Source organism: Takifugu flavidus, chromosome 6, assembly GCF_003711565.1.
Source record: "Takifugu flavidus isolate HTHZ2018 chromosome 6, ASM371156v2, whole genome shotgun sequence".
In the NCBI taxonomy this organism is placed as follows: domain Eukaryota; kingdom Metazoa; phylum Chordata; class Actinopteri; order Tetraodontiformes; family Tetraodontidae; genus Takifugu; species Takifugu flavidus.
In genome coordinates, this window is record NC_079525.1 from 8,487,964 (window position 1) to 8,515,794 (window position 27,831).

The 27,831-nt window shown below is 46.6% G+C and overlaps 1 protein-coding gene across 7 annotated transcripts; it reads left to right on the forward strand.

The window, feature by feature from the left end:
• The first annotated feature begins 474 nt into the window (after positions 1-474).
• ttbk1a (tau tubulin kinase 1a) lies at positions 475-27,831 on the forward strand. Of its 7 annotated transcripts, none has more exons than XM_057035833.1 (18): positions 475-586; positions 1,387-1,579; positions 2,814-2,858; positions 4,334-4,492; positions 4,938-5,085; positions 5,641-5,714; positions 5,911-6,051; positions 6,950-7,054; positions 8,335-8,400; positions 8,484-8,576; positions 8,924-9,049; positions 9,126-9,280; positions 9,368-9,578; positions 9,703-9,866; positions 9,958-10,298; positions 10,863-11,044; positions 25,164-26,548; positions 26,671-27,831. In XM_057035833.1, the coding sequence occupies exons 3-18, from the start codon at positions 2,853-2,855 to the stop codon at positions 27,071-27,073; spliced, it is 3,759 nt and encodes a 1,252-aa protein (XP_056891813.1). In that variant the 5' UTR covers positions 475-586; positions 1,387-1,579; positions 2,814-2,852; the 3' UTR covers positions 27,074-27,831. The 7 variants fall into 7 exon arrangements, with proteins under 7 accessions (XP_056891813.1, XP_056891811.1, XP_056891814.1 ...); XM_057035834.1 differs by having other exon boundaries at positions 507-521; XM_057035831.1 differs by lacking the exons at positions 1,387-1,579; positions 2,814-2,858 and having other exon boundaries at positions 493-586; positions 26,671-27,058; positions 27,161-27,831.

A 27,831-nucleotide genomic window follows, 5' to 3' on the forward strand; every position in this document is an offset into this window, starting at 1 on the left:
CTAACCCTCCTGAACACAGCTGAACTTCACATTTATACACTACTGCATGCTTTTAAAAACATTTTAGTTTTTCAAAATAAAGGTTAATGATAGTCTCCCACAAACATTCATATAAACATCCCTGTTGTCTTTTATTCTACATTTTGTAGATATTTTTAGATTTTGTTAAAAGTATTATGTATAAAAACTTCATTTATTTTTGAAGAGTGGCGTTGGACTGGAGCCAAATTTATTCACGACCATTAAAGATGATTCTGATCAAAGGCAGACAATATGTTGATCATCAATTGTTAAAGCTCTAGTGCTGGGATGTTTAATCCGCTTCTACCAGGGTTTTCTGACCGAACCCTAACACTGGTAATACCGGATTCTGACCCACTCCACAGGTCTGCTGCAGGAGGCCGAGCTGACGCGGTAACTGTTCCAGTTCGTTAGGGGGCGCACAAAAGCCGAGTGTAAGTGAAAGAAGAAGAGAGGGAAGCTGCTCAATTCTGCCATAATTGACAACAGAATGACTGCAGGTGAGAAACGGTCAGCAGAAGCAAAGCGAAGTCGGCGGGCGAAGCGAAGCGAACATGGCACCGAGGTGAGGATGATACCGAAGAGGCCGGAAGCAGTCGAACGTCTATGTTCTAAAAGAACAATACATGCGGAATGTCCTGACGACGCCGTTAACGTTTAAAAAAATGTTGTTCGAATTGCTCAGGATGTTCGAAGAATGTTCGGCTGCTCCCTGAACGGTGGGGCTTAACAGCGCCCCCTGGTCGTCTTAGAAGTTATTTCGTTGTATCGAAAAGGGTGCGTCATAATATCCGGTTGGGATGTTCAAAATAAAAGAGCACCTCTCTGCTGAAAACATGAACAGATGATCTGATAAACCTTTACAGTTTATAGTCAACATTAATGGCTGTGCTTCTGCGTCAGTACTTTTTTTTACTGATTCTAAAAAGTGTGCTCAAAACATTGAGTCGAATGTTTGTATCGAGGGTTGACCCGATTCCCTAATCCGAAGAGGTTAGCTACAACAAAATAAATAAATAAAAAGTATCCCTGTGACCGGAAACAACTTGCCGTCGTTTTATTTAACGTTTTATAATGAAATTTTGAACCGGATGTTTGGGTTTACGGTGGCTGATGCGAGTTTGACGCGTGTGAATGCGGGGCTGCAGTGCGGACAAACCGACTGGATCCGGAGAACCTAGAGAACAACACCCATGTAGAACTGGGCCTGGGATTCTGGTTCAGGTTCTGTCGCGGGTCTGTGTAGACCCATGAAGGACCGGATCATCCCTCCTCACTACAGCGAAGGAGGACTAGGACCTGCACCCGCACAGGAGGTCCTAGATTACTGAAACCAGTCTCCTTTCTTTCATTCTGCCCTCAAAGATACGGTCTGCCTCAGATTTCCGGTCTGCTCGGCCTGTAGGGGCTGTTAGGCGGAGGAGGACGGGACAGTCTGAGGCCCGGAACCTGCCCCCTTTCATGAACGGTGGGTTTTCTGGACCAGGACATTTGGCATCGGAATCTGTTCCCAGATGAAGATTACGAAAAGGCGGAAAAGGAGTGGACGGTGCGCCAGGTAGGCGCGTTCCTGATTCTAGCCCTAACAAGCTGAAGTGTGCGCGAGCCTGATGGCGTTCAGAACCAGGCCCAACCAGAGCCCGCTGACTTAGTTAAAAACCGGGTCAGACTGGGCCGGACCTATTGATCTGCAGAATGTGATGTTGCGCGTGCGCATAGAGCCCCCATGACTGCGCACGGGGATGGGGTGGGGGTCCAGCCTCCATCAGCAGCAGGACAGAACAGGAGACATGTTCTGTGGAACAATTTTAGTACAAATAAAAACAGGTCAGATTAGCGTTATCTAGTATTTCGACTTTTTAAATTAAAAAGAAAGTAATGAGTAATGTCTCCTAAATTAATCGATTCACTGTAATGATTATATTAGCAAGAATGTTTCCATAATGTGTAATATTTATTGATTAAGTTAATATTATAGCTAACTGATCTCAGATGTCTCCAAACCAGATTTTTTTTTTTTAATGCTCTCACATCACAACATAACTAAAATAAACCAAAACCAAAACACACATCTAACGCTGTGATGAAATAGACATTCTCATTATAGAAAATTCTCCTGGTTGGCTGTCATCTTTAACAATCAACTGTTTGGACTTTGTACAAGATTTTGAGGAATTGAGCTGTTTGGATGAGTGGCTGGAGCCAGTTTTACCCAACGGTCCAATCACAAGCAAACATGAGCTGTCAGTAATTTTAATTGGAGTAATTTTAGTTTGTTATTTTACTGATCATTAAACATGAAACACGGACCAGTCCTTTATTTGTTGGTGTTGTAATGCAATCTTAACAATTAACTTAATTATCAAGCAATTAGTAATAGTAATAAGTAATAATTAACTTCATTATTATGTAATAAGTAACATGTCTAACTTCTCCTATATGACCACAAAGGATGATGGGATGTATTGTTGTAAAAGCGAATCAATTTTATGCTACTTTTCACAATGGGATAAATTACGTAAGGGCACTAAGCAGGGTAGCGCAATCCTCGCTTAACATTTGTAAGCACCATAGAATGCTGTCCTCACTAGTTGGCGTAGACATCTGAAACTGCATTGTTAGTCCCGCTGGTTTCTCGATAACATTTTAAAACCAACGCCTGAATTCACTCAGCAAATGTTTTGGGTGAAGTTGGCTAAAATTTTATGGACATGTGATGATACCACAGAAGTGTGTGCGCGGGTGCATGCGTGCTCGTGATGGGTAACCGTGCCTTCTCTTTTGGATTGTAGGCTAACTCAGGAAAAGGAACATTTGTTCTAAAGTTCAGAATGATGGTGAGCTCTGACCGACTTCATCACATCAAAACTCGAATGCTGCAAATTTGGCTTTTGGCAGAGTGCACCCCCCCAACCAACACACCTTGAGTTCTGCCCCTGTCAGGACCACAGAGTTGTTCCCCTTCATGATGAACGGTCCAGGGTTCAGTCTTGATTTTCTGCTTTAAATGCTTTAGATGGCTCTTAAGCTTTGGTGTCAATTTAACACACAAATAAAAACACTCGCTAGTCAAATGAATTTATCTGTTTCTGATTCATTTAAAATCACTACATTTAAAATCTGAATAAATTGGAAGGTTGAAAATGTTCCTACTGTGCTGCCTGCCCTATGTCTGCTGTTCTGATAGGATGTAACTCATGGCTCTGTGGTCCCACCCACTTCAGTGATTGATCCCAGCATCACTGCAGGTGCTGAGAAGCCCCACTCCTTTAGCTTGCATCTCCTTTTCCCAGTTTGCATATTTCAGAATTACTGGTTAATACTGGTTTTAGTGTCTGTGCTGTGCATGCAATGATGGCGCCTCCTGGCAGTGCATGTGGAAGAGCATGGGCTTTCCCCCCAGCCTGGAGTCCAGGAAGATGAGCAGGGGTTCCGCCTGCAGACACCATCAGCTGCTGCTGGTTTGTGGATCTTTCTGCTTCAGTTGTGTTGAGGTCAGCTGATTAACTAGAGGATCTTCATCAGTCTCTTTCTGCTCATTTGTCCTGCCACTTCTGGAGCATTTTGGGTGAGAAGAGTATAGATCATCTTCTGCTTCTGTCAGCAGACATACATGTCCATGTCGAAGCCGTGTTGGTCACATGATCATCAGCTCACCCTTCAGATCAGACTACTACTCCGCTTTCACTTAGAAGGAACCTTATTGAAGGTATCTCCTGACTGATGATCCTCCTCCATTATTTTCTTTACTTTCCTCCTTGACATGAAGGTTTTTCTGTCATCATTCACTTCAGTCATCTTTTGTGATCTTAATGATTTTTCAGCCCATTTCTTTGAGAATAAATTCTTTTCTTCTGTTGACAAACGTCGGTCTGATGTCCACAACTGTCACGTCTGACGGCTTGTCTGGAACTACAGTCAGAAATGAAAATCTCATTGTAAAATCCAGTCTTTGGTTGTGGAGGATCCACAGTTCTGAGGACGCTCATCTAAGTGGAGGTTCTGCTGTGTTGAGAGGGTTGTCTCTATTCGGACCTCGTTGTTGGTCTGGTTTTACCAGGCACAGTGGGAAGAATTGTTGAAAACTTGATTAGAGCTTCTTGATGTGGTTCTGGTAGGTTGATGAGAATTTTGGCAGCTGAACATCTGGCTGCTTTTTGTGTCCCTGTTCTAACATCCCAGCCTGTACCCTGATCAACTGATGAATGGCTTGTCCTGGTAGCGTGATGTACAGGATCCAGGTACCACCGTTCTTTCCGGGGGTTCTCTGTCCCAAAACAGGGATTCTCTGACAGTTTTGTTCTCCACACAGATAAATGGCTCTTTTAAGCTGGGAGCTGCTCGTGTTCTGTCTGGCTGGCAGATGCAGTGCCTAGTTCCGGGTCTCCAGGACAACGCCAGCATGAACGGGACATCTGAACAGGCCGACATCCTGCCACCAAACTGTATGGTCAAAGACCGCTGGAAAGTGGTAAGTCCACGGATGTTGCTTCTTTCATGAATGGAGTCACATGGTAAACACACAGGATTTTATGTTTTCCTGTAATAACTGAGATTATTCTCCACCTGATCCCAGCAGGAACAGAACTGTCAGAGACTTTCTGAATTTAGCATTGATAAAAGATGAATAAAGATGAATAAAGGACCTGAATATTTGCTACGCAACAGAAAGGATATCAGTGCAGCAACCTTCAGAAATGACATGACATGGTGCGATGCCTGTATCCATGAGCTAATGTTTCCTGTACACGTATATGCATATATGAATCCATACAAGGTGGATGTTAGATGTTGGGTGTTTGCATGCTACCTGTGTCATGTTAGCGAAGGTTCTGAAAAGAGAAGAAAGAACTGTACTGCTGCAGCTCTTGGGGAGCAGTGACCATGATCGTGACCATTGTGTCCTGTTCTGACAGCTGAAGAAGATCGGAGGAGGCGGTTTTGGAGAAATCTACGAGGCGTTGGATCTGCTGACTCGGGAGAATGTGGCGTTGAAGGTGGAGTCAGCTCAGCAACCAAAGCAGGTGCTGAAGATGGAGGTGGCAGTGCTGAAGAAGCTTCAAGGTAAGAAAGCAACCATTTCACTTTCTCCACAACTTCACAGTAAACCTGTCAACATTTCTGAAGAGTTTTCTAAATTCAAATCTAAATGTTTTCAAATATAAGAGCAGCATCGTCACATCTCTTCAGTCATCAGCAGGACCACACCATCACACCACATGCTTAAATGAGATTAGTCAGTTCCTCTTGTGTCCAGTGGTATTTGAGTGTGCATGTATATTGGTTTTCCTTGACGGGAACATGGATGTCCTCCTCTGCCATTTCTAGTAGCCATGGTGTTCCATGTGTTCGACAGCTCTTAAGGATGCAGGTGAAGGTCATAAAAACGGATAAATATTGTTTCTCAGAGTTGACTGTTTTGTACAAGAAACCAGGAAATGGACTGACACTTTGATCTGATTGGTTGAGGATCTGGCCCTGAATTTCACCTTATTTTTATTGTATCTGGGTCTGAAAACTGTTTTACTCCCTCCACGCTGATGTCCACTTGTGTGATAGCCTGCCCTTTTGCTAGCATGTTGGTAATATAAAGTTTGTTTTGTTTGAATCTGCTTTTAGGTAAAAACCATGTCTGTAAGTTCATTGGCTGCGGGCGCAACGACAAATTCAACTATGTAGTAATGCAGCTTCAGGTGAGTTGGGGCAAATGTGACGTGTGTATGAAGAGGCTGTGGTGCTCAGCACTGTTGCAAATCAGTCTTTTGCATTAGGAACTGTTTTCAGATGAAGTTTGTGGGTTAACCTGCTCTGTAGCTCACAATAGGTTGGAGAATTCATGGGGTGTAAATTCAACGTGATCACCTATGACTTTGTACCTCCTCGTGGTAGGGGCGGAACTTGGCTGACCTGCGGAGGAGTCAGCCTAGAGGAACATTCACCATGAGCACCACCTTGAGACTCGGCAAGCAGATTCTCGAGTCCATTGAAGCCATCCATTCAGTGGGTTTCCTCCACCGTGATATCAAGCCGGTATGTCACTATGCCATGTTGACAAGTTCTCGACCTGACCGTGTGTGGACTACAGGATTGTCCCAATCCCATCTGGATACATAATTAACAATGTCTTGCCGATAAACAGTTGCAGCGCTCACTTTAATTAGGCCTGTTTGAGTTGTTTTAGCAAGTTTACTATAGTTAAACAAACCAGAATTTACACCATCACCATGTTTTCATGATGTGAGCAGCGACGTTTGAGTCGGCAGCACGCTGTGTTATTATTTCACCAACATCTTCTGGCGATGAGCCGCACTCGACATGAGTGGCTTTTTTGCCTTGTATATACTTTGAAATAAGGCTGGTATCGGCCCCATACATGGTATCGATACTCGCCCACTCCTAATTAATACCAATGCAGCTGTCTCACGAACTAGGCTTATATAGTAAATAACTGGAGCTGTTAATAGGGACTTGCCAGATTTTAACAGTCTGAGCATTCTTGGTCAAGAAGCATCAGCTTCTTTTTGGCATTTAAATTAATTCCACACAAAAGACATTGTAGCTGTGTCTTCAAAGGACAAAACTAGTTGACACGTGCAAACATGTTTGAGCAAGCATAACATATTTGATGTTACGGGTTCAGTTGGGGTCAAAGGTCAGTGATTTGTCATTGACTATAGCGTGTATGTTTGGGGAAGGGACAAGTGTCTTAGAGTGAGAAGGAAACATGGACCTTTCCAAAACTAACATAAGAAATTTGATTCAAGTGCCACAAAGTCGATTGAACCTTTTTTGTACTGATAACTGGTGATGTTAATTAATGAGTACGGGGATTTAATTGTTCTGATTCATGGGAGCTGAAAAAGACTTCCAGGACTGTAACGATGGTTCCACTAGACCAGTTCACTCAGACCAGTGTTTGTGTGTGCAGTCCAACTTTGCTATGGGACGCCTTCCCTCTACATATAGGAAGTGCTACATGTTGGACTTTGGTCTGGCGAGACAGTACACCAACACCACTGGAGAGGTCCGACCGGTAAGGAACCATACTGAGCAGATTGGGCAGATCAGGTTCATGATGGACCATTGAAGGCCGTTCACAAACATCATCAGTAGTTTTCACAGTTTGGTTACAAATTAAATTAACATGACTCTCGGACATTTGTTTTTGAAATCAATTAAAATAAAATATCAGGTTTGATTTTTAAGAAAAGGAACATTATTGGCTTACATTATTATTATTACATTAAGCTACTATAACGGTCCATTTAATGACAGCACATTGTGAATTAAAATTAAAGTGTAGAAAAGTGTTTTTTGTTTCTCTATCCAGATCACCATAGCAAAAGAACGACTGTATGATGTTGGTCATTTCTACCTTCGGTTTTAGTTTTGGAGAACGTGGCTCAATGAATCAGTTCATAAACCTGATAGTTGTCCAGCTGTTGAGGGATAAGAGGGTTTTGTTTCAGTATTGATCACCAATCACCCATTCTCTGATTAATGATTTCTGTTCGTTCAGTTGAATGTCTGCTATGTTTCATCACTTTATTCTTCAGTCTTGTGATTTTTTTTTTTAAATCTTTTTTTACAGTTCCTTTGGATTTATGATTTTGATGTGCATGTCTCCCATTTCTTCATCATCTCCATGGTTACCCAGGGACGTGAGTGGTTTCTATAGTGACAGAACGGTCACAGCTACATCACCAGCTGAACATTGATGTTTAGTTTGTATGATTGAATTCTGAATGTCTTGATCTATTTGTTATTATTTGGAAGTCCTTTCATTCTCTTCTATTCTCAGCTAGATTTATTTGCAGGCTAATTCTAGCATTGCTTCAGCTTCCTATTTAAGGGTAAACACCACAGTTTGATCTAGTCTTTTATAAGGTGTTTTCTAGCCTACACTGTTTGGCTGTGAGGATGATAAAGGCCAGTGTTTAAGCTGGATATTTTTAGAATTTATTCCTCCTGTCCAAAAAGAAGACAACAAAGAGTACAGCCATGACAACTTGTGGTATTCCCTGATGACATCACAAAGCCCTCAGAAGTACAGCGAGCATCTCACCATTCTGACAGTGCTACATATAAATCATGTTCAAGGCACTAAACCCCGGGACAGAAACACTAGAGGCTAACTCATTAGCATGCTAGCCTTTTATAGTTCTGAGAAACAAAAAGGTTCTTGATAGGAATCCAAATTAATGAAAAGACAAGCCTCAGCCTCATGCCATCACAAAATACTTCTGGTTGTGAGACTATAATACCTCTTTGGCGACTGATTATGTGACGGTGTGTACTTCCTGTGATGTTCAGCCCAGGACCGTGGCGGGTTTCAGAGGGACGGTGCGCTACGCCTCCGTCAATGCTCACAAGAACAAGGTGGGTTATAGCATCACTTTTGCTCGTAGCCGGCTTTAGTGTCAATGCTCATCCAACCATGCTATTATTTTGTCTATCTCCAGGAAATGGGTCGCCATGATGACTTGTGGTCCCTGTTCTACATGTTGGTGGAGTTTGCTGTTGGACAGTTGCCATGGCGAAAGATCAAAGATAAGGTAGGGTTTCAAAATAGGAGGATGATACACATACGTCCACTCTAAACTACAAACTCCTGATCAATCCTCAGATCAACGTTCACGTCAAATCATTTTTTAGATTGTTATTAAATCGTCACTTGTGCTAATGTTTGATTGATTGATTGATGTTATATTCTAACTATGTTATGCTCGTTCTGACTTTCCACACCCCAGCCAGGCTGTGAGGCACCGATGAGGCTTTCCACAGATCTGCTATTGGCTGCAGTTGGTCACATGAGTGCTGGTTTAGTTCCAGTTGGTCATGTGAATGGGAGCCTTTCGTCAGGACGGTTAATAAATGAATGTGGATTTTTGACCTTTTTCAGGAGCAGGTGGGTCAGATCAAAGAGCGTTATGACCATCGAATGCTGCTCAAACACATGCCTTCAGAATTCAATATTTTTCTGGACCACATTCAAGCGCTGGATTACTACACCAAACCAGACTATCAGGTAGCACCACCCACTCTGAAACAGTCTGTGTTTTATTTAGCTCCACCACCTCATCTTTCTGTTGTTTTGTGTCCAGCTGCTCATGTCCGTGTTTGACAACAGCATGAAGGAGAGGATTATCACCGAGAATGAGCCTTTTGATTGGGAAAAGGGAGGAAGTGATGTAACACTTTCAACCAGTGGCTCCACCCAACCACAGCACAATACACGGCCCACTGTCGCCATGGTTGGGTAAGAAGCAGAGCCCATGCCCTTTATTATTTAGTTCAAAAACTGAAGCAAACATTCCAAACCTTTTGGGACTTCCTGCTTCCACAGAGCCATCGTTACACCTGGTCCCGGAGATCTTCAGCGAGAGAACACAGATGATGTTCTACAAGATGAGCACCTTAGTGATCAGGAAAATGCACCGCCGGCCCCATGCAGCCGGATCCCTTGTGAGACTGGATTCCCAAACTCAGGGGAACTGGGTGAGGCCTGGGAGGACACCGACTTTAACCGCAACAGACTCCGGATTAGCCTCACCAAGGTTGACTTGACAGCTTTGATATCTTATGTTTGATGTTCTGCACTTTTAACTTTGTCAACAGTTTCTTAAATGCAGTTTGTTAATGGTGTCCGTGTCACACCACTAAATACCTTTGTTACCACAGGAAGAAGAGGCTGGCCGGGGGGCTTGCCCCGTGTCTCCTGGTCGAGGAGGAGCACCAGACTCCCCCTCTGGTCAGGGCCGGTCTTTAAGGTACCGCCGGGTCAACAGCCCCGAGTCAGACCGTCTGTCTGCTGCTGAATGTCGAGTGGAGGGCTATGGACAGCGGTGAGATGCTGGACTTTTCAGTATTGAATCTTGATCAAGATCTAAAGGTCATTGGACGTGAATGTATTGGACCTGATTTTACTTGATCCAGGTCGAGGATAGACATCCTTGGCTCCCCGTCTAGACACATCTACTCTTCCCAGCCAGCTCAGATGCTGTCGGTCGAGCCTGGTTGCCATGGTGACAGACAAGCCAGCGGCCACCAGGAAGCCTCGGCGGCATCTGTGGACCAGGAGGCACACAGCAACGCCTTCATCCGCTCTGTTCCCCTGGCTGAGGAGGAGGACTTTGACAGCAAAGAGTGGGTGATCATTGACAAAGAGGCAGAACTGCGCGATTTCCAGCCAACCACATCAGGAACCACTGACGAGGAGCCAGAGGAGCTCCGCCCTCTTGAGGAGCAGGAGGAGAGGAGGAGGATCAGGGCTGGAGGTGCGAGTTTTGCTCGTGTGAAATAATCATCACTGGCTGAGCAAGATTTTCTGCTGCCCCGCTCAGTCTTTGGGTGTATTTACATTGGGGGCCAGTTGTCCTGTACTGTACTGCGAACCTTCCCTTGTCTTCCCCCAGCTTACATCACCCTCAGGCCAAGTGTGCTCCAGCACGGATTGCTCAGACCCCTTTGTGTTAACCACATTAACACAGAGAAAAACCCTAATTTCTAGTCTTGTTTACATGCAGCTGCAGGAGCGTCTTAATAAGGAAACAGTTTTCCTCCCATTTTCAAAATAGTCCACCCTTGCAAATGTCCAGAAACGAGGCTCTGTTGAGTATGTAACCATGCTTATGTGATCAACTGTAACACGTTAGAGCTGCACTCACACTAAGAAAATAATCCAGACTTTAGAGGGAAAACATGTTAAGTCACGGTACTGTTGGGTACTGTGAGTGCACCCTTTGGTGTCTGTGTACTCTACTGGGCCTCTTTGGGACCCAGTGCTGAGTTCTGATCATGTTCCAGAAGTACTCAAATGTTGTCTAACTCTGTGTGTGCAGGAGCGGAGCTGGTGGTCCGTCCAAAGACCCACACCAGAGAGAGTAACCGAGGGATGCTAACGCTAGCAGAGGAGGAGGGATCCAGGAGAAATATCTCAAGCCCTGTCCAGTCTCCGTGTCACTCGCTGCCATCAGGACGTCCCCATCGAAGAGAGTCGGAGCCTGTTGGACCACAGAGAGCGGTAAGAGGCTTATTCAGCCAGTGGGAGGAGACCTGGTCTCTGTGGAGAATTTTGGTGGACAGATGAGGAAATGTAGCGCCCTACAGCAGCAGCTGTGCCTCTGCCTGTCAGCCAACATTCAACTTCAGGGACAAGCCAGCACAAGCCAGCACAATGACATGGTTCAGCCCATCAACTGAGTGCCAGAACTCCAGATACTCTGGCCGGGAGTTCCTGAAGTTCTCAGCACACAATTAGCTTCTAAAATCTGCTAACAGCATACTGCTGCTATATTTAGTCCCTTCTAATTCCTTTAGTACATGTGAAGAACATATTACTGTAAGTATTTTATGTCTCTACATATCAGGAGCACTACAGATGTGGTCCAAAAATAGTTCTGGATAGATCTGGGTGGTGGTGTGGTTGATTCTTCACCTGTGTTTTGCTGGAGGCGGACTGGTCCAGCAGCAGGTCCATTCTGCAGGTGGACAACCAATGGAAAGTGTTCTCAGTACTGTGGATTGAGCTGTGCACATGTTCTCCACCCTGAAACCACCGAGAAAGAGCAGAGCTAGCATCTCTCAGCTGGCCACTGCTCTGTGAGCATTATGGGAATTGTAGTTGTTTGATTTTGTTCTTCAGTGCTGAAATAAAAGACAAAAAAACAAGAGAAGGATTTAGACAGATGCTGTCGGCCCCTTTCCAGGAAGTGAAATCTCTTCTCTTCGCTCTTGTTTGAATCATCTAAATCTTTTATCATTTACAAAGTTGTCATTTCAACCTTTTTCTGCACTTGAAACTGTTGAAACATTTATTCACATTTGCTAAAGTTGAAACAACAAAATGGTTTCATGTGTGAGAAAATGTTCTTGAATCGGTCTGATCTTAATCTGACATCTGTCCCTCCGCTGCTCAGAGGTTTGAGCTCACAGAAGATTCTGTTGAGTCAAAGCTTTTATCTCCTCTCTACTTCATCTGTGGCTCCTTTACTGCTTGAGCCTTCCAATGGTCTGCTCTTATTATGGGGATAAAAGGTCATTTCCTGTTTCAGTGAGAAGAGAAAATGGTCAAAAGTGTATTTCTGAAGTTAGATGCTAACAAGCTCTGCCCGTGCGTAATATTCAAGGTGTGTGGCCTTTTCCCGGTTTCCATGGTTTCCAGTTCATGAGAGTGCTTCTACAAACACTGAATATACAATAAACAGTTTATCTTTAACGGAGATGGCTTGTTTTAACCTGTTAAGCCGACGATGGCACTGACTTTCAAGAATCTTTTTCCCTTCCCCTATGAGCACCTGTTCCCGTCTGAGGATATCTTCAGGCAGATTTCTTCAAAAAACAACCTTAGGGCTTAAAAAGTTAATATGTAATTACAAAATCTGTTATGAAGCATACCAACAAGGTAACCCTGAACAACAACAACCCTTGATTCCTCTTCATACTTCTTTCATACAAAGCTACAGGTTCAAGGAGGCCAAGGGTAGGCAAATGAAAAGCAGCAGCCCTTCACTCTGCTTCACTTCAGAACTGAACACTAAAGGGACAATATTTTGTTCCTTGGGCTACTTGTCACGATGACCTTGGATCCTACTGAGCATGTTAGCTAGTCCCCATGGTTAGCTTTGCTAGCTTAGCAGGCTTTCATTTAATGTTGTGGAGAGCTTCTTCATGTTCTTGTTCTGATTCTTTTTATCAATTTTCAAATTGCTGAGATTTTTTTTCCACTAGCCATGCTTCACTCACACTATAGGCTGTAATACTACTGCTGCTACTACTACTACTACTACTACTACTACTACTCCTACTACTCCTACTACTACTACTACTACTACTACTACTACTACTACTACTAATACATAGATTATAAAAACTAGTCAGTTTTTTAGTTAAAAAAGACATTTGACTTGTTTTGGGATAAAATAGCATGAAAACATAAACTTTCTTATGGAGGACCAAACCTGACTATTCAACAGTAAAGTGGACAAAAACTTCTGTAGCGCTGAAGTGAAACACACAAACTAGAAGAGGACAGATTTCCCAGAGACACCAGATGATTCAAATTAAACAACTGAGCTCTGTTCAACAGCTGAACATTAGGGCATATTAGATTTACTGGAAAAACTGAGATGTTGGTTTTGTTGATGGACTTGTGCACGTCATTTTTCCATGTTCACTTTGTGACCTTTGATTTTCCTCATTCACTCATTTTTCTGTTCTGAAGAGTCAGGTTTGGTCTGTGGAAGAGAATTAGAGCCACACATTAAACATTGGTGTAAAAATGACTAAATCCAAAATGTGGTAGTCTGGATTCTGAAGTCAGAATTTAGAAACAAACTCTTGGTCTGAGCTGGAATATTCAAGGTCACATTTCAGAGGTCAGATGACTGTTGGTCCTCCTGCTCTTCCGTACCGCTGGTCGTCACCGTGTCAGGCTGAAGTTTCGTCTGTGTTTAAAGACTCAGCTAGCGCCACGTTAGCGTCGTCACAGGTAGACTTGACTGCCGAGGACTGTCTATTTCTTTCTTTACTCTTCTTTAGCCCCTCCTCCCGTCACTGCTGAAAAGCACCCCCCCCCCACCTATCGCTTTAAGTGTACGCAGTATTTCGAGTTTGAGTCGCCGAGGAGAGAACAGAGCGAGCGTGGCACTGGGACAGCAGAAGAAGAATGTTTCAGGGTAAGCACAGTTTAGGAACACTCTCTGTTCTCTCACTTTGTGTTTTCCCCTTCTGTTCTTCATCATGTTCCTTCATCACTCCATCTCTCTCCTTTGTTTTGTTCTCTTCCTCATGTTCTGCTGCAGAACCTCTCAGATACAAACGTGTTTGTGCTGCTCTTCCCCACGGGAAAGCATGTTCTCTGTTACCTTCTACCTGCTAACTGTAGCTCCGCCCTTTGCCCACTTTGACCAGTCAGCTGTAGATGTGTGACAACCAATCAACTCTCTCCTGAGTAGACTGTGGCGGGGAGGGGGAGGAGACAGCACAGAAAGCTTTAGGATGTAGCCATAGCATTTCTTTAGATACAATGAGTTCCAGTCTCCACCTGTTAACCCCGCCCTCCCTCTCTCTGATTGGTTTGTTTTCAGTTTGAAGAGGAGCGGCACCATCCGCGGCCCAATCAGCTGAGAAGGCTAGCCTCATACGTCTTCTCATCCTCCACGCTGGAGACGGAGCAATATCCACACGGAGGAGGAGGCTTTATTCAGAGAAGCCGCTCAGCAGAGAGCAGCCCCGCCCACACTGCCGCCATCACTGTACGACGGCGTGCGGGTACGCTGGCAGTACCGGGTAGCCCTCGGAGCAGGCACTCAGTCCTGAATGTGTCCAGATCACAGCTGCAGCAGATGTTAGCCAAGCTAATGAACAAAAACAGCTGAGATCACAGGAGACACACTCAAACCAACACACATGCTGATGGACATACAGGTTTTGTCTCAATGTTCATTCATGACACCTAAAATGTGGGGTTGGCCACCACAGAGTGAGTGAAATCACCATGCTAGGACCCCACACATGTAGATGAACAACCATACACACACAAAGCAGAGCAGCCATATAACACTGAAGAGGATGATGATGAAGAGAGAATTCTTTGCAATAAAGTGAAAACACACATCTTTTACCTTCTGGATGACATGGCGACAGAGGTGCGGAATGGAGGGACAGGAAGACCTTAACATGTCTTGGTGGCACTGATGCCGTGAGACAGATGTGCACGATTAAAAGTGAAAGAGGAATAAAAACAAATAATTCCTTCAACTGATTCACTCACAAGTGTACAGATATGTCACAATATTTATACAAATGTTTCCTAAAACATTAAAAAAACAAAAATGACACTTTTTAAAGTTTGAATGTAGATTAATTAACAAATGAAAATGATTCACTTGTTTATTAATAGGGGCACAGAAGGATTGATCATAAGTGGTTATTTGTTTATCTGACAGCAGGTTTTCACCTCATTTGCCATTTTGTTTCAGGGGTTTTTGGTTCCCGGAGGACGACCCTTTGACTGAAGGTCATGTTTGTGTTCTGCAGCGAACCATGTGGCTAACTTTGCTAACACAAGAACTCAAAAGCTTCTTTTGTGGTCAAACTGAAAACAGATTTTGACAAACTGATGATGGTTAGTCTTTATTCTAGGTTAGCCATCTGGAGATGGTGTGGCTGTGCTGTTGGACATTGTCTGCTGTCCAAAAAGCTCTGTTTCATCAGACCAAAGAACCTAGCAGTTGATCCTGGAGGCTCCCTCATGTCTGGGTGAATTCTAGGTAGCTTCTCTTTGCTGCTCTCTGACAGTTTCTACTGGTGTAGAACCAGTCTGCACAATCTCTCCCCTCTGAGCCACTGAAGCTTTGACCTCCTTCAAAGGTAGAGTAGCGCTAGGTGTCTTGGTGGCCTCCTCCATTCTTCTTGCGTGGTGACTTTGCAGTTCTGGGCAGATTTAAACAGCCTCCTCCATTTAATGGCGGAGCTAACTGGACTCTTTGGGACATCTGGTCAGCTGGAAATCTTTCGGGAGCATCTGCTAACCTAGACTTTCCAATGTTCTTGATGATTTTTGCAGTGGTGGTGGGACCACTGAAGAACCAGAGCCTAGAGCTGCAGACACAGGTGATTTCCAACCACAGTCACCAGCCAGTTAGCTATACAGGTGCTGAATGTTGAAGCTAATTGACACTGGATTTTTGATGAGGTGACTTTAGTTTGTAAAAATTTGTTTTTACTTTGAAGCAAAGGAGCTTTTGGGGGTTACCTTTTACAGATGTTGTAGTAGCACTTAGACTGATGTTTGTGATCAAAACTACCAAAATTAAAAATAGCAATAAAAGTCCTCAGTAAATTAGGAAATCTTAAGATGAAATACAGTAGTGGCCTTAATGACGTCATAGAAAAGTCATTTCTGTTTGGGTTGTTTTCATCTGTAGATCACGTTTTTGCTTCTAAAAGAGTTTTGTATTGTATTTTGACCTATTTGTGCATCTTGAATGAGAACGATGGCCCTGACGTCTGCATTATATGTTTGTATGTTTCTGAATCCTCCCTCATATTTATTTATTTTTAATTCTTGTTTTGGTTCATTCTTACCTTTATACCTGTAAATGGGCGGAGCCCTCTTCATATGGGTATGTCAGATTGGTTTTGATCCTGCAGAGATGGAGTAAATCGGGTCTTCCACATGGCTGCTGTCTTTGTGCTGCCTTCTTTCCATCCAGCTGCTTCCTATTCATCACTCAGCACTTTGTACCTGAAAGGTCACTAGATGGAAGAAATGAGTTGCAGTCGTTAGTAAAAAGGTCAAGAGGTCACGTATGATGGCGTGTCAATGTGTTGTGTTTGTAGCTCCCTCTAGTGGCCAAGAGAATAATGAAAGGAAGACAAGGAAACATTTGACAAACTTACTGTCAGGTTGATTTGGAGATTTTCTTGGGTGTAACCATTCAGCCAGACTTAGCTAGCCTATTTGGATGAGGAAGATGCAGTGACTATGATAAATTTTGAGGTGCAGTCTTTTTGATGAAGGTTACATTTTACATGGGATTCAACTTGTCACATGTCCGAGGCAACAAATGCTGTCACACTTTTTAACTTTTGAGTACATGATATTATTCTGTTCTTCACTTTGAAAGTGTGAATTTATGCTTTTCACTTTTAGTGATTTTGTAAAAAAAAAAAAAAAACAGTACATTTAAAAACCTTAAAGGTTCCAAAAACACTAATTAGATTTGTTTAGTTTAGTTTCATTTTCTGCCGCTTATCCGGATCCGGGTCATGGGGGCAGCAGCTTCAGGAGGGATGCCCAGACAGCCCTCTCCCCGGCCACTTCCATCGGGCTCTTCCGGGGGAACCCCCAGCCTCTCCCAAGCCAGGCGAGAGATGTAATCTCTCCACCTGGTCCTGGGCCGGCCACGAGGCCGCCTCCCGGTGGGACATGTCCGGAACACCTCTAAAGGGAGGCGTCCGGAAGGCATTCTAGCCAGATGCCCGAGCCACCCGAACTGACTCCTCTCGATGTGGAGGAGCAGCGGTTCTACTCCGAGCCCCTCCCGGATGTCCGAGCTTCTCACCCTATCTCTAAGGCTGAGCCCTGCCACCCTGCGGAGGAAACTCATTTCAGCCGCTTGTATCCGCGATCTCGTTCTTTCGGTCATCACCCAGCGTTGATGGCCATAGGTGAGGACTGGGACGTAGATCAACCGGTAAATCGAGAGCTTTGCCTTCCGGCTCAGCTCCTTCTTCACCACGACGGATCGGTTAAGCGCCCGCATCACTGCTGACGCCGCTCCGATCCGCCTGTCGATCTCCCGTTCCATCCTACCCTCACTCGTGAGCAAGATCCCGAGATACTTGAACTCCTCCACCTGGGGCAGGACCTCCTCCCCAACCCGGAGAAGGCACTCTACCTTTTTCCAAGCGAGGACCATTGACTCTGACTTGGAGGTGCTGATCCGCATCCCTGCTGTTCACACTCGGTCGCGAACCGTCCCAGCATTTGTTGGAGGTCCCTGTTCGATGGCGCCAGAAGAACTACGTCATCCGCAAAAAGCAGTGACGAGATCTTCCAACCACCGAACTCAATACCCTCCGCTCCCCGGCTGCGCCTAGAAATCTGTCCATAAAAGTTAGAACAGAATCGGTGACAAAGGGCAGCCCTGGTGGAGTCCAACCCTCACTGGGAACGAGTCCGACTTACAACCGGCTATTCGGACCAAAATCCTGCTCCTTCGGTACAGGGACTGGACGGCCCTTATCAAGGGACCTTCCACCCCATACTCCTGGAGCACCCCCCACAGGATGCTCCTGGGGACCCGGTCATAAGCCTTTTCCAAGTCCACAAAACACATGTGGACTGGTTGGGCAAACTCCCAACTCCCCTCAAGCACCCCAGCAAGGGTAAAGAGGTGATCCGTGGTTCCACGACTGGGGCGAAACCCGCATTATTCCTCCTCGATCAGAGGTTCAACTATCAGTCTTTTCCAGCACCCTGGCATAGACCCAGGGAGGCTGAGGAGTGTGATCCCCCTATGGTTGGAACACACCCTCTGGTCCCCACTCTTAAAAATAGGGACCACCACCCCGATCTGCCAGTCCAAGGGGACTGCCCCCGATGTCCACGCAATGTTGCAGAGGCGTGTCAACCAGGACAGCCCTACAACATCCAGAGCCTTAAGATACCCCGATCTCATCCACTCCCGGAGCTCCGCCGCCGGGCAGCTGTTCCACTACCTCGGCAACTTCCGCTCCGGATATTGGATGGTCCACCTTCTGATCATCCGACTCTGTTCCACCTTGAGGATACGTGTTGGTAGGATTGAGGAGCTCCTGGAAGTATTCCTTCCACCGCCGGATAATTGCCCCAGGAGACATCAGCAGCTCCCCACGCACACCTAACACGGTGTGGGCGAGTTGCCGCCTGCCGCCCCTAAGGCACAGGACAGTTTGCCAGAATCTTCTCGGAGCAGACCAAAAGTCTTCCTCCATAGCCTCACCGAACTCCTCCCATGCCCGAGTTTTTGCCTCCGCGACTGTTGCGGCTGCAACCCGCTTAGCCAACCTGTACCGGTCAGCTGCTTCCGGAGACCCACAGACCAGCCATGACCTGTAGGCCTCTTTCTTCAGCTTGACGGCTCCCCTCAACTCTGGTGTCCACTATTGGGTATGGGGATTACCACCACGACCAGCACCAGCGGCCTTGCAGCCACAGCTCGCGACAGCTGCCTTGACAATGGCGGAGCGGAACATGGCCCATTCAGACTCAATGTCCCCTACCGCCCTCGATCAAAGCTCTGTCAGAGGTGGGAGTTGAAGACCAGCCTGACGGGTTCCTCCGCCAAGCGTTCCCAACAGACCCTCACTAAGCGTTTGGGCATGCCAGGTCCGCGCGGTGGCTTTCCCCCCCACCTCATCCAACTCACCACCAGGTAGTGATCAGTTGACAGCTCTGCTCCTCTCTTCACCCGAGTGTCCAAAACATATGGCCGCAGATCAGCTGACATGACTATAAAGTCAATCATTGACCTACGGCCCAGGCTGTCATGGTGCCAAGAGCACCGATGAACAACCTTATGTTCGAGCATGGTGTTAGTTATGGCCAAACTGCGACTAGCACAGAAGTCCAATAACTGAACACCACTCTGGTTCTGATCGGGCAGACCGTTCCTCCCAATCACACCTTTCCAGGTCACGCTGTCATTGCCCAAGTGAGCGTTGAAGTCTCCCAGCAGCACGATGGAGTCCCAGTTGGGACACTGTCCAGCGTCCATCCTAGATCCTCCAAAAAGGGCGGGTACTCTGAACTATTGTTTGGTGCATACGCACAAACAACCGTCAGAACCCATTCCCCGACCCGAAGGCGCAGGGAAGCAACCCTTTCACTCGACCGCGAGAACCCCGACGTCGAACTAGAGAGTCTGGGGGCACGCAAAAAGCCCACCCCCGCTCTCCGTCTCTCACCCTGAGCAACTCCAGCGTAGAAGAGTGTCCAACCCCCCTCAAAGACTTGGGTTCCTAAGCCGATGCTATGTGTGGAGGTGAGGCCGACCATATCTAGTCGGTAACACTCAACCTCCCCCACAAGCTCCAGCTCTTTCCTCGCCAGTGAGGTGACGTTCCATGTTCCAAAAGCCAATTTCCATAACCGAGGATCGGACTGCCAAGGCCCCCGCCTTGGTCCGCCGCCCAATCCACACTGCACTGGACCCTTCATGCTCCTCCTGCGGGTGGTGGGTCCACTGGAGAATTCGTATTGTGCCGCTAGAGGTGAAGTCCTTGGACCGACGCAAGACGGACGAAAGCGAAAGCATTTGCCAAGAATGTTTTCATTAATCAAGAACGAAAGTCAGAGGTTCGAAGACGATCATTAGATTTGTGGTCGAAGTTAATGTTGTTTTGATGATTGATGCTTACAGATATGATGAACACACGCACACACACAAATACACAGGTTTTGATTATTGTGAGAACCCTCTTTGACCATTCTAGATCATTGTAGATCCCTTAAGCCTAGCTCAAACTGAGTCTTTACACACATCTGTCCTCACTTAGATGGTTAAGTGCTCATTCTGGTTCTCACCTCTGACAGTAATTGTTGATGGTTATGTTGTTTGCATCCTAACTAATTTGGTGTGATGGTCTGGTCTCATCAGACCTGATCAGACTGCTTCCTGCCTAACCACCTCTGGAACAGTGGAGGAAGTGACTAAAATGCTCTTAGTGAACTCAACGATCTTCAGTTTCCAACGCAGAGGTGGGCTATGACTTAAATAATGATAATTAACTGTTGTGACATGTTGGTTCTTTTCCTGCTCCTGGCTGAAGGTTGGTGACCTTCAAATCTGAAGGTTTTTCCGATGAGTATATCAGCCGCTTTGCTATATTAGTCAGCAGGTTTTTCTTTGTGTCTCCTGATGCTTACCTTTCATATTTTGGTATCATTTTCTGTGATGGGAGAAGAGCTGCTGCTCTGCTGCAGTGTGTTAAAGGGCTACTTGATCCAAATATCCAGGCGTTAGCATAGTGTTAGCATGAAGACTCAGTCAGTCTGTGCTGCTGAGTTTGGGAGTTTCATCACATGTCAATGTTTAGTCCATCCCAAGACTGTTCAGCATGACAGATTTGGCATCCACCAGTACCAAAAATTCCCAAGTTATTCTAAAGAATTGTCAGTCTTTCTTGAAGGTGGCACTCATGACAGTGGGCATAGCCTAGGCTTGGAGTGAAGGAGATGATTTCAGGATTCAGACAGTAACTGTTGACGGTTATGTCATTTGCATTGACTGGCTGGTCTGATCTGGCATTTTGATGGCAGACTGACTTGTTGACATGCAGATTCAGCTAAACGATCTGAACGTCCTCTGTGGGCTGATTCAGGAACACCCACTTTTAGTGTGTTAGCCTGGTGCTTTAGCAGAGTATTCCACAGCTTTCTTTCAGTACTGCAGTTCTTCATTCAGCTTTGCTTTGAAAGCAGACAGTGCTGCTTTTTGTCATGCTAAGCTAAGCTAAAGACTGGTTGGAGCCCTGTAAATGCTGGGGCTCTGTTGACTGATGTTTCTGTTGACTGATGTTTCCTTCAGAGTTCTGCAATAAGAGAGTTTGTGTTGAGTCATGACCTTTCACCTGTAATATACCTTTTTTCTACAATTGGACACTTGCTTGTGTATTCTGCAGATAAAGCATGGATTTCAAACTTTTGTATATTAAACTAACTGTAAATATATAGGTGTAGAGAATAGGTTTGTAGTAAACCTCTGCTAGCATGTTATTCAGTCGGATTTATGTGTGTACAGCCTGTGCTAGATCTTTATGTGAAAACACTTGAAATCACCTGATAAGACTCTGCTGATGAGAAACTGCAATGCATTTTTGTGCCTTTTTTATTAATGTATGTAATCTTGACAATCTTGAAATGCTTCTGTACAAACAAGAATGACATTAAAATGTTTTAAGAAGCAAATATCATATACTCTTGTCTTTCTTCAGGCTATACTGTAGAACTTTTTATTATTTTAGGTTTTGTCTAGGGCTCTGGAACCAGTCTTCTTGAGAGGGGTTGGACTCTCTACCACTCTGGAGTTGCCGATGGTGAGAGGCGATGGGCAGGGGTGGCAATTCTCGTTGCTCCCCAGCTCAGTGCCTGTATATTGGAGTTTACCCCGGTGGATGAGAGGGTAGCCTCCCTTCGCCTTTGGGTGGGGGGACAGATCCTGACTGTTGTTTGTGCCTATGGCCCAAACAGCAGTTCAGCGTATCCACCCTTTTTGGAGTCCTTAGAGGGAGTGCTGGAGAGTGCTCCTTCTGGGGGCTCCCTCGTCCTCCTGGGTGACTTCAATGCTCATGTTGGCAACGACAGTGTGACCTGTAGAGGTGTGATTGGGAAGAACAGCCCCTCTGATCTGAACCTGAATGGTGTTTTGTTATTGGACTTCTGTGCTCGTCTCAGATTGTCCATAACGAACACCTTGTTCAGGCATAAAGGCTTCCACATGTGCACTTGGCACCAGGACGCCTTAGGCCGCAGATCGATGATCGACTTTGTGGTCGTGTCATCGGATTTGCGGCCGCATGTTCTGGACACTCGGGTGAAGAGAAGGGCGGAGCTGTCAACTGATCACCACCTGGTGGTGAGTTGGCTCCGATGGTGGGGAAGGATGCCGGACAGACCCGGCCGACCCAAACGTATTGTGAGGGTCTTCTGGGAACGCCTGGCAGAGTCTCCCGTCAGAAGGAGCTTCAATTCACACCTCCGGGAGAGCTTTGACCATGTCCCGGGGAAAGCGGGGGACATTGAGTCCGAGTAGACCATGTTCCGTGCCTCCATTGTTGAGGTGGCTGACCGGTGCTGTGGCCGCAAGGTGGTTGGTGCCTGTCGTGGCGGCAATGCCCGAACCCGCTGGTGGACACCAGCGGTGAGGGATGCCGTCAGGCTGAAGAAGGAGTCGTATCGGGCCTTACTGGCCTGTGGGACTCCTGAGGCAGCAGAGAGGTACCGGCAGGCCAAGCGGAGTGCAACTACGGCGGTTGCCGAGGCAAAGACCCGGGCATGGGAAGAGTTCGGTGAGGCCATGGAGAACGACTTTCGGATGGCCCCGAAAAGGTTCTGGACCACCTTCCGGCGTCTGAGGAAGGGGAAGCAGTGCACTGTCAACGCTGTGTATAGTGGCGATGGTGTGCTGCTGACCTCAACTCGGGATGTTGTGGATCGGTGGAAGGAATACTTCGAGGACCTCCTCAATCCCACCAATGCGCCTTCCAGTGACGAAGCAGGGCCTGGGGACAGGCTCTCATATCTCCGGGGCTGAAGTTGCCGAGGTAGTCCAAAAACTCCTTGGTTGCAAGGCCCTGGGGGTGGATGAGATCCGCCCAGAGTTCCTTAAGGCTCTGGATGTTGTAGGGCTGTTGTGGTTGACTCGACTATGCAACATCGCGTGGACATCAGGGGCGGTGCCGCTGGATTGGCAGACCGGGGTGGTAGTCCCTCTTTTTAAGAAGGGGGACCGGAGGGTGTGTTCCAACTATAGGGGGATCACACTCCTCAGCCTCCCTGGTAAGGTCTATTCAGGGGTACTGGAGAGGAGGGTCTGCCAGATAGTCGAACCTCGGATTCAGGAGGAGCAATGTGGTTTTCGTCCTGGGCGTGGAACGGTGGACCAGCTCTACACCCTCAGCAGGGTCTTCGAGGGTGCATGGGAGTTTGCCCAACCAGTCCACATGTGTTTTGTGGACTTGGAGAAGGCATTCGACCGTGTCCCTCAGGGGATCCTGTGGGGGTCCTCCGAGAGTATGGGGTGTCGGGCCCGCTGATACGGGCCGTCTGCTCCCTGTACGATCGGTGTCAGAGTTTGGTCCGCATTGCTGACAGTAAGTCGAACTCGTTTCCGGTGAGGGTTGGTCTCCGCCAGGGCTGCCCTTTGTCACCAATTCTGTTCATAACTTTTATGGACAGAATTTCTAGGTGCAGTCATGGTGTTGAGGGGGTCCGGTTTGGTGACCTCAGGATCGGGTCTCTGCTCTTTGCAGATGATGTGGTCCTGTTGGCGTCATCGGCCCATGACCTCCAACGATCACTGGATTGGTTCGCCACTGCATGTGAAGCGGCTGGGATGAAAATCAGCACCTCCAAATCCGAGGCCATGGTTCTCAACCGGAAAAAGGTGGAGTGCCTTCTCCGGGTCAAGGAGGAGATCCTGCCCCAAGTGGAGGAGTTCAAGTACCTCGGGGTCTTGTTTTCGAGTGAGGGAAGAATGGAGCAGGAGGTCGACAGGCGGATCGGTGTGGCGTCCACAGTAATGCGGACTCTGCACTGGTCCGTAGTGGTGAAGAGAGAGCTGAGCCAAAAGGCGAAGCTCTTGATTTACCGGTCGATCTTCGTTCCTACCCTCACCTATGGTCATGAGCTTTGGGTAATGACCGAAAGAACAGGATCGCGGGCACAAGCGGCCGAAATGAGTGTCCTCAGTAGGGTGGCTGGGCTCTCCCTAAAAGAGTGAGAAGCTCTCCCATCCGGGAGGAGCTTGGAATAGAGCCGCTGCTCCTCCGCGTTGAGAGGAGCCAGATGAGGTTGCTTGGGCACCTATTTAGGATGCCCCCTGGACGCCTCCCTGGTGAGGCATGTCCCTCCGGTAGGAGACCCCCGGGAAGACCCAGGACACGTTGGAGAGACTATGTCTCTCGACTGGTCTGGGAACGCCTGGGGATCCCCCCGGATGAGCTGGAGGAAATAGCTGGGGAGAGGGAAGTCTGGGCTTCTCTTCTTAGGCTGCTGCCCCCCGCGACCCGACCCCGGATAAGGATGGATGGTTTTGTCTACTTTTTTGCTGCCCTGTGTATCTGCTGAGTAAATTGTTTGCTGCTAACGAAGCAGCTGCAGTGGAACCTCTGCAGAAGACCTCAAAGTCAGAGGTTCAAGCCCAACGACACGTTTAACCTCCAATTTCTGATTCTTTGGGAAGTTGTTGAACTTTCAGAGTCACAGCTAATCTGAGGCTTTCCAGTCAGGTCAAAAACCTGCTGATGATCAGAGGAGGAGGACGAGGGGCTTATGGCTTCTTGTCACATCCTTTTACACAGAGTGTATGAAACTGGTTTAAATGTGGACCAGTGATATTTATATTGTTCTCTTCAATTCATTTCACCTTTATTTATCAACATCTGCTACAATCAAAATTGTCTCAAGGCGCTTTATTGAATCCCAGGGCCTCACCCCCAACAAGCAAGCGTAAAACTTCCCTTTGACAGGAAGAAACCTTGAGCAGGACCAGGCTCATATGGGGGGACCCTCCTGCTAATGGCCAGCTGGGCAGAGAGGGAGGAGAAGGGAGAGGACAGGTAGAAAAGCAGGTACCATCAGAACCCAAAGGTACTTTCATTGTTATGCAGAATATTCCAGTTTATCATTAAACCCAGAAGAAGTTGATCTTCAAATGTGTTTGAAGGACATCAGACCCAATCAGATCACCTGACCACAGCTGTCTGCCAGCAGGGTTACTGATCTTGTCCCAGGTCATACTGGAACAGGTCAGGCTGCTGCATTTTTAGACTGCTGAGGGTTTTACCCACCAAGATGTGTCAATGATTCTTCAGAAGCTGCTGTTCTGTCCAATGAGAAAAATGTAATGACTTTGCTCTTGTATTATTTCTAGGGCGCATCACCCACAGCACCAAGCATCATTTCGCCATCCTCCCCAGATTATCGGACCAAGGGACAAAGCTTTGAGAAGAAGCATTTCCACATCCTTCCTCAGCTCCAGGCAAAGAGAGCTGACTTCCTCACTGTCATGTTGACTGGTACTTTATCTCCTCATCGGAGCTTTGCTTCTCCTGAAGAAGAAATCCCAGAGCCATTGGCGTCCAAGGAAGGTGACGTCATAAAGAGTGAGTCCAGCAGTGAAGCCAGTCAGAAGAGCCCCGAGCGAAGCCAAGAAGCTGCAGCCTCAACACTCATGGCAGAGGACCAGAGGGGTCCGAGAGAGCATGCCTCAGTGGCTGATGCTGACCCAGATCTCGAGGATGTCTCCAAAACCCTGGTCCTTTTTTCACCTGGAGACACTCGCAAATCTCCCTCAGGTGCCGATCATGTTCTGGATGGTGAACTGGCCACTCCCTGCACCCTCACATCCCATAATGAACAAGCAGTTCAGCTGGAATCCTCTGAGACAGGCTGCCTGTCTCCTGCCTTACGATCAGATCTGAAACCGACTCTTCCCATCGCTCCAGCATCACCACCCTTCACTAAAGTGGAGCGCACTTTCGTCCATATTGCAGAGACATCCCACCTAAACATCATGCCTTCTAATGGCCATTGCATCAAGGACAGTAACTGTGAAAACACCAAATCTTCAGCTGGTAATTATTCCTGTGAAGTAGATGTTGGACCTAAGATACAGGAATGTCCAGAAGTTTTTATCCCAGAGAACAACCTACCAGCAGAAAGGCATCTCAGTACAAAGAATGGTCCAATTACTGTCTCAGAGTCTCCAAAGCTGATCCAAGAACCTAAGGTACCAGCGGAAGCGCATGATTTTTTACAGGACCATGAGAAACAACAGTTAAATAGTGAAAAATCTTCAACGGTTCGGGCAACCAGACAAGAATCCCAGGCTCCTTCACTGTCTCAAAGCCATAGTCGAATTCCTGTCCTCATTTCTGAGGAGAAATCGGGCTCAGAGGAGTCTACATCCTTCTCAGCATGGCTTCAAAGGCGCACGAGGAATCCGGATTTGGCCCGTTTTTTAGTACAGAAGCAGCAGAATCGCTGGATGAGGAGAAGAGTGCCTTCTGGGGCATCATCATTATCGTCTGGGGATGATGAGCAAAGAAGAGCTTCCAGCTCAGAGGAGGACACACACATCTCCCAAGAGTCCAGAAGGAACATCTTTGTTCAGGTTACTGAAAAACACCGCTCCAAGGACACCAAGAGTAGGATCCCTAGGCCTGTCACTTCATTCAAAAGATCTTCAGCTGCTGCTACTCCCCTGCCTGTGGCAGACCCCAACCCTACCAAACAAGCGCCTTTCTTGATGAATGGGTATGGTTGTTTCCACAGACACACATTGGTTAAAACTAAAGTCAGATGCAATTTTGTGTGTGTAGAAGTTCCTTTTTGTAAGTCTTGAGAAATAACATCTTACACTTATTTTTTGTCTGCAGAATCCCAAAATTTGGACTGAGCACACATCGAAAAAATAAACTGAGTTTTCCCAGGTCCTCCTCCTCTTGTCCCCGCCCCACTTCTACCCCCGGCCCATCAAGCAGCCCTCGAAGGCTGCCATCTGTCCCGATCCGAACGCGCCGAAGCCTCAGCTCAGCTCACTACAGGACCGACAGCCCTTCTCCTCAACGACTTTATCCCACCAGGCAGCCCCTCTCAGTTCGAGCCCCAACCGTCCCCATGCTCCTGCCGCGGCCTGCAGGGACCATGCGGCGCAGCACCTCACAGGAAGCCACCACCCAGACCTTCTCTTGTACCACCCCTGTCAAGAACAAACCTAAACCAAATGGGACTACTCAAGGGTTGCCAAATGCCAGGGAGAAAGTGGTACCTTCTAGATAATAGATTCTATGTTAGATGCTGATTTTGCTCATCCACCTCATATATTTTCCAAGGATACCTTACTGAAGCGTTTTTGTACGTTTTCAGAAATCTTCACGGTAGCACTGCAGCAGGCTAAGTGCTCACTGAGGGAGGGAAGCAAGAAAGGAAGTAAAGAAGGAAGGAAGGTCGGTTAATGTGGATCTTTGGAACAAGAGTGGTTGGACTGTTGCTGGTAGACAACATGAACAGTCATCCAGTCAGACAATCTCCTGCTTGGATCACTTTGCATGATTAAAAAAGTTCTCCCAAAGCTACCAGTTGTTGATGGTTAACACTATCCTTAAGTTCTCACTTCATGGTGACATTAAGAGACCCCCTAAAATATGAAGTGGTCCCAATCTGCAGTATGTTAATCTGACAAATGACATATATCCTGTATTAATACTCAGTATAAAGATATAAAGAGAATATACACCTCTGCCTCCCTCATGCTATGACAATGAGTGTGCTTTAATTCTATTTTGGAAGATTTTTACATTTACTTTATGCACTACATTGTATATAATTGACCCATTTTCCCATAATGATGTCTTTATTTTTGACCTTGTGATGTATGAATTTCATCATTCTGTTCTGATGTGTTGGCTGTTTTCCTTTTTTAATGCATGATGAGTACAGGGTTGATCATGTGGTGACCTGTTAACAGTACGGGGATCTGTTTGTACAATATTTAGGAGGAATAAAGAAGACAGCGGAGGCTGGCTGTCATTATTACT

Bases quoted from the DNA above. Each gene is read 5' to 3' on its own strand.
- ttbk1a (XM_057035831.1), top strand. From the start codon at position 512: ATGACTGCAGGTGAGAAACGGTCAGCAGAAGCAAAGCGAAGTCGGCGG. The intron at 4,493-4,937 runs GTAAGTCCACGG...CTGTTCTGACAG, and splicing joins TCAAAGACCGCTGGAAAGTG to CTGAAGAAGATCGGAGGAGG. The intron at 11,045-25,163 runs GTAAGAGGCTTA...TATTATTTCTAG, and splicing joins CTGTTGGACCACAGAGAGCG to GGCGCATCACCCACAGCACC.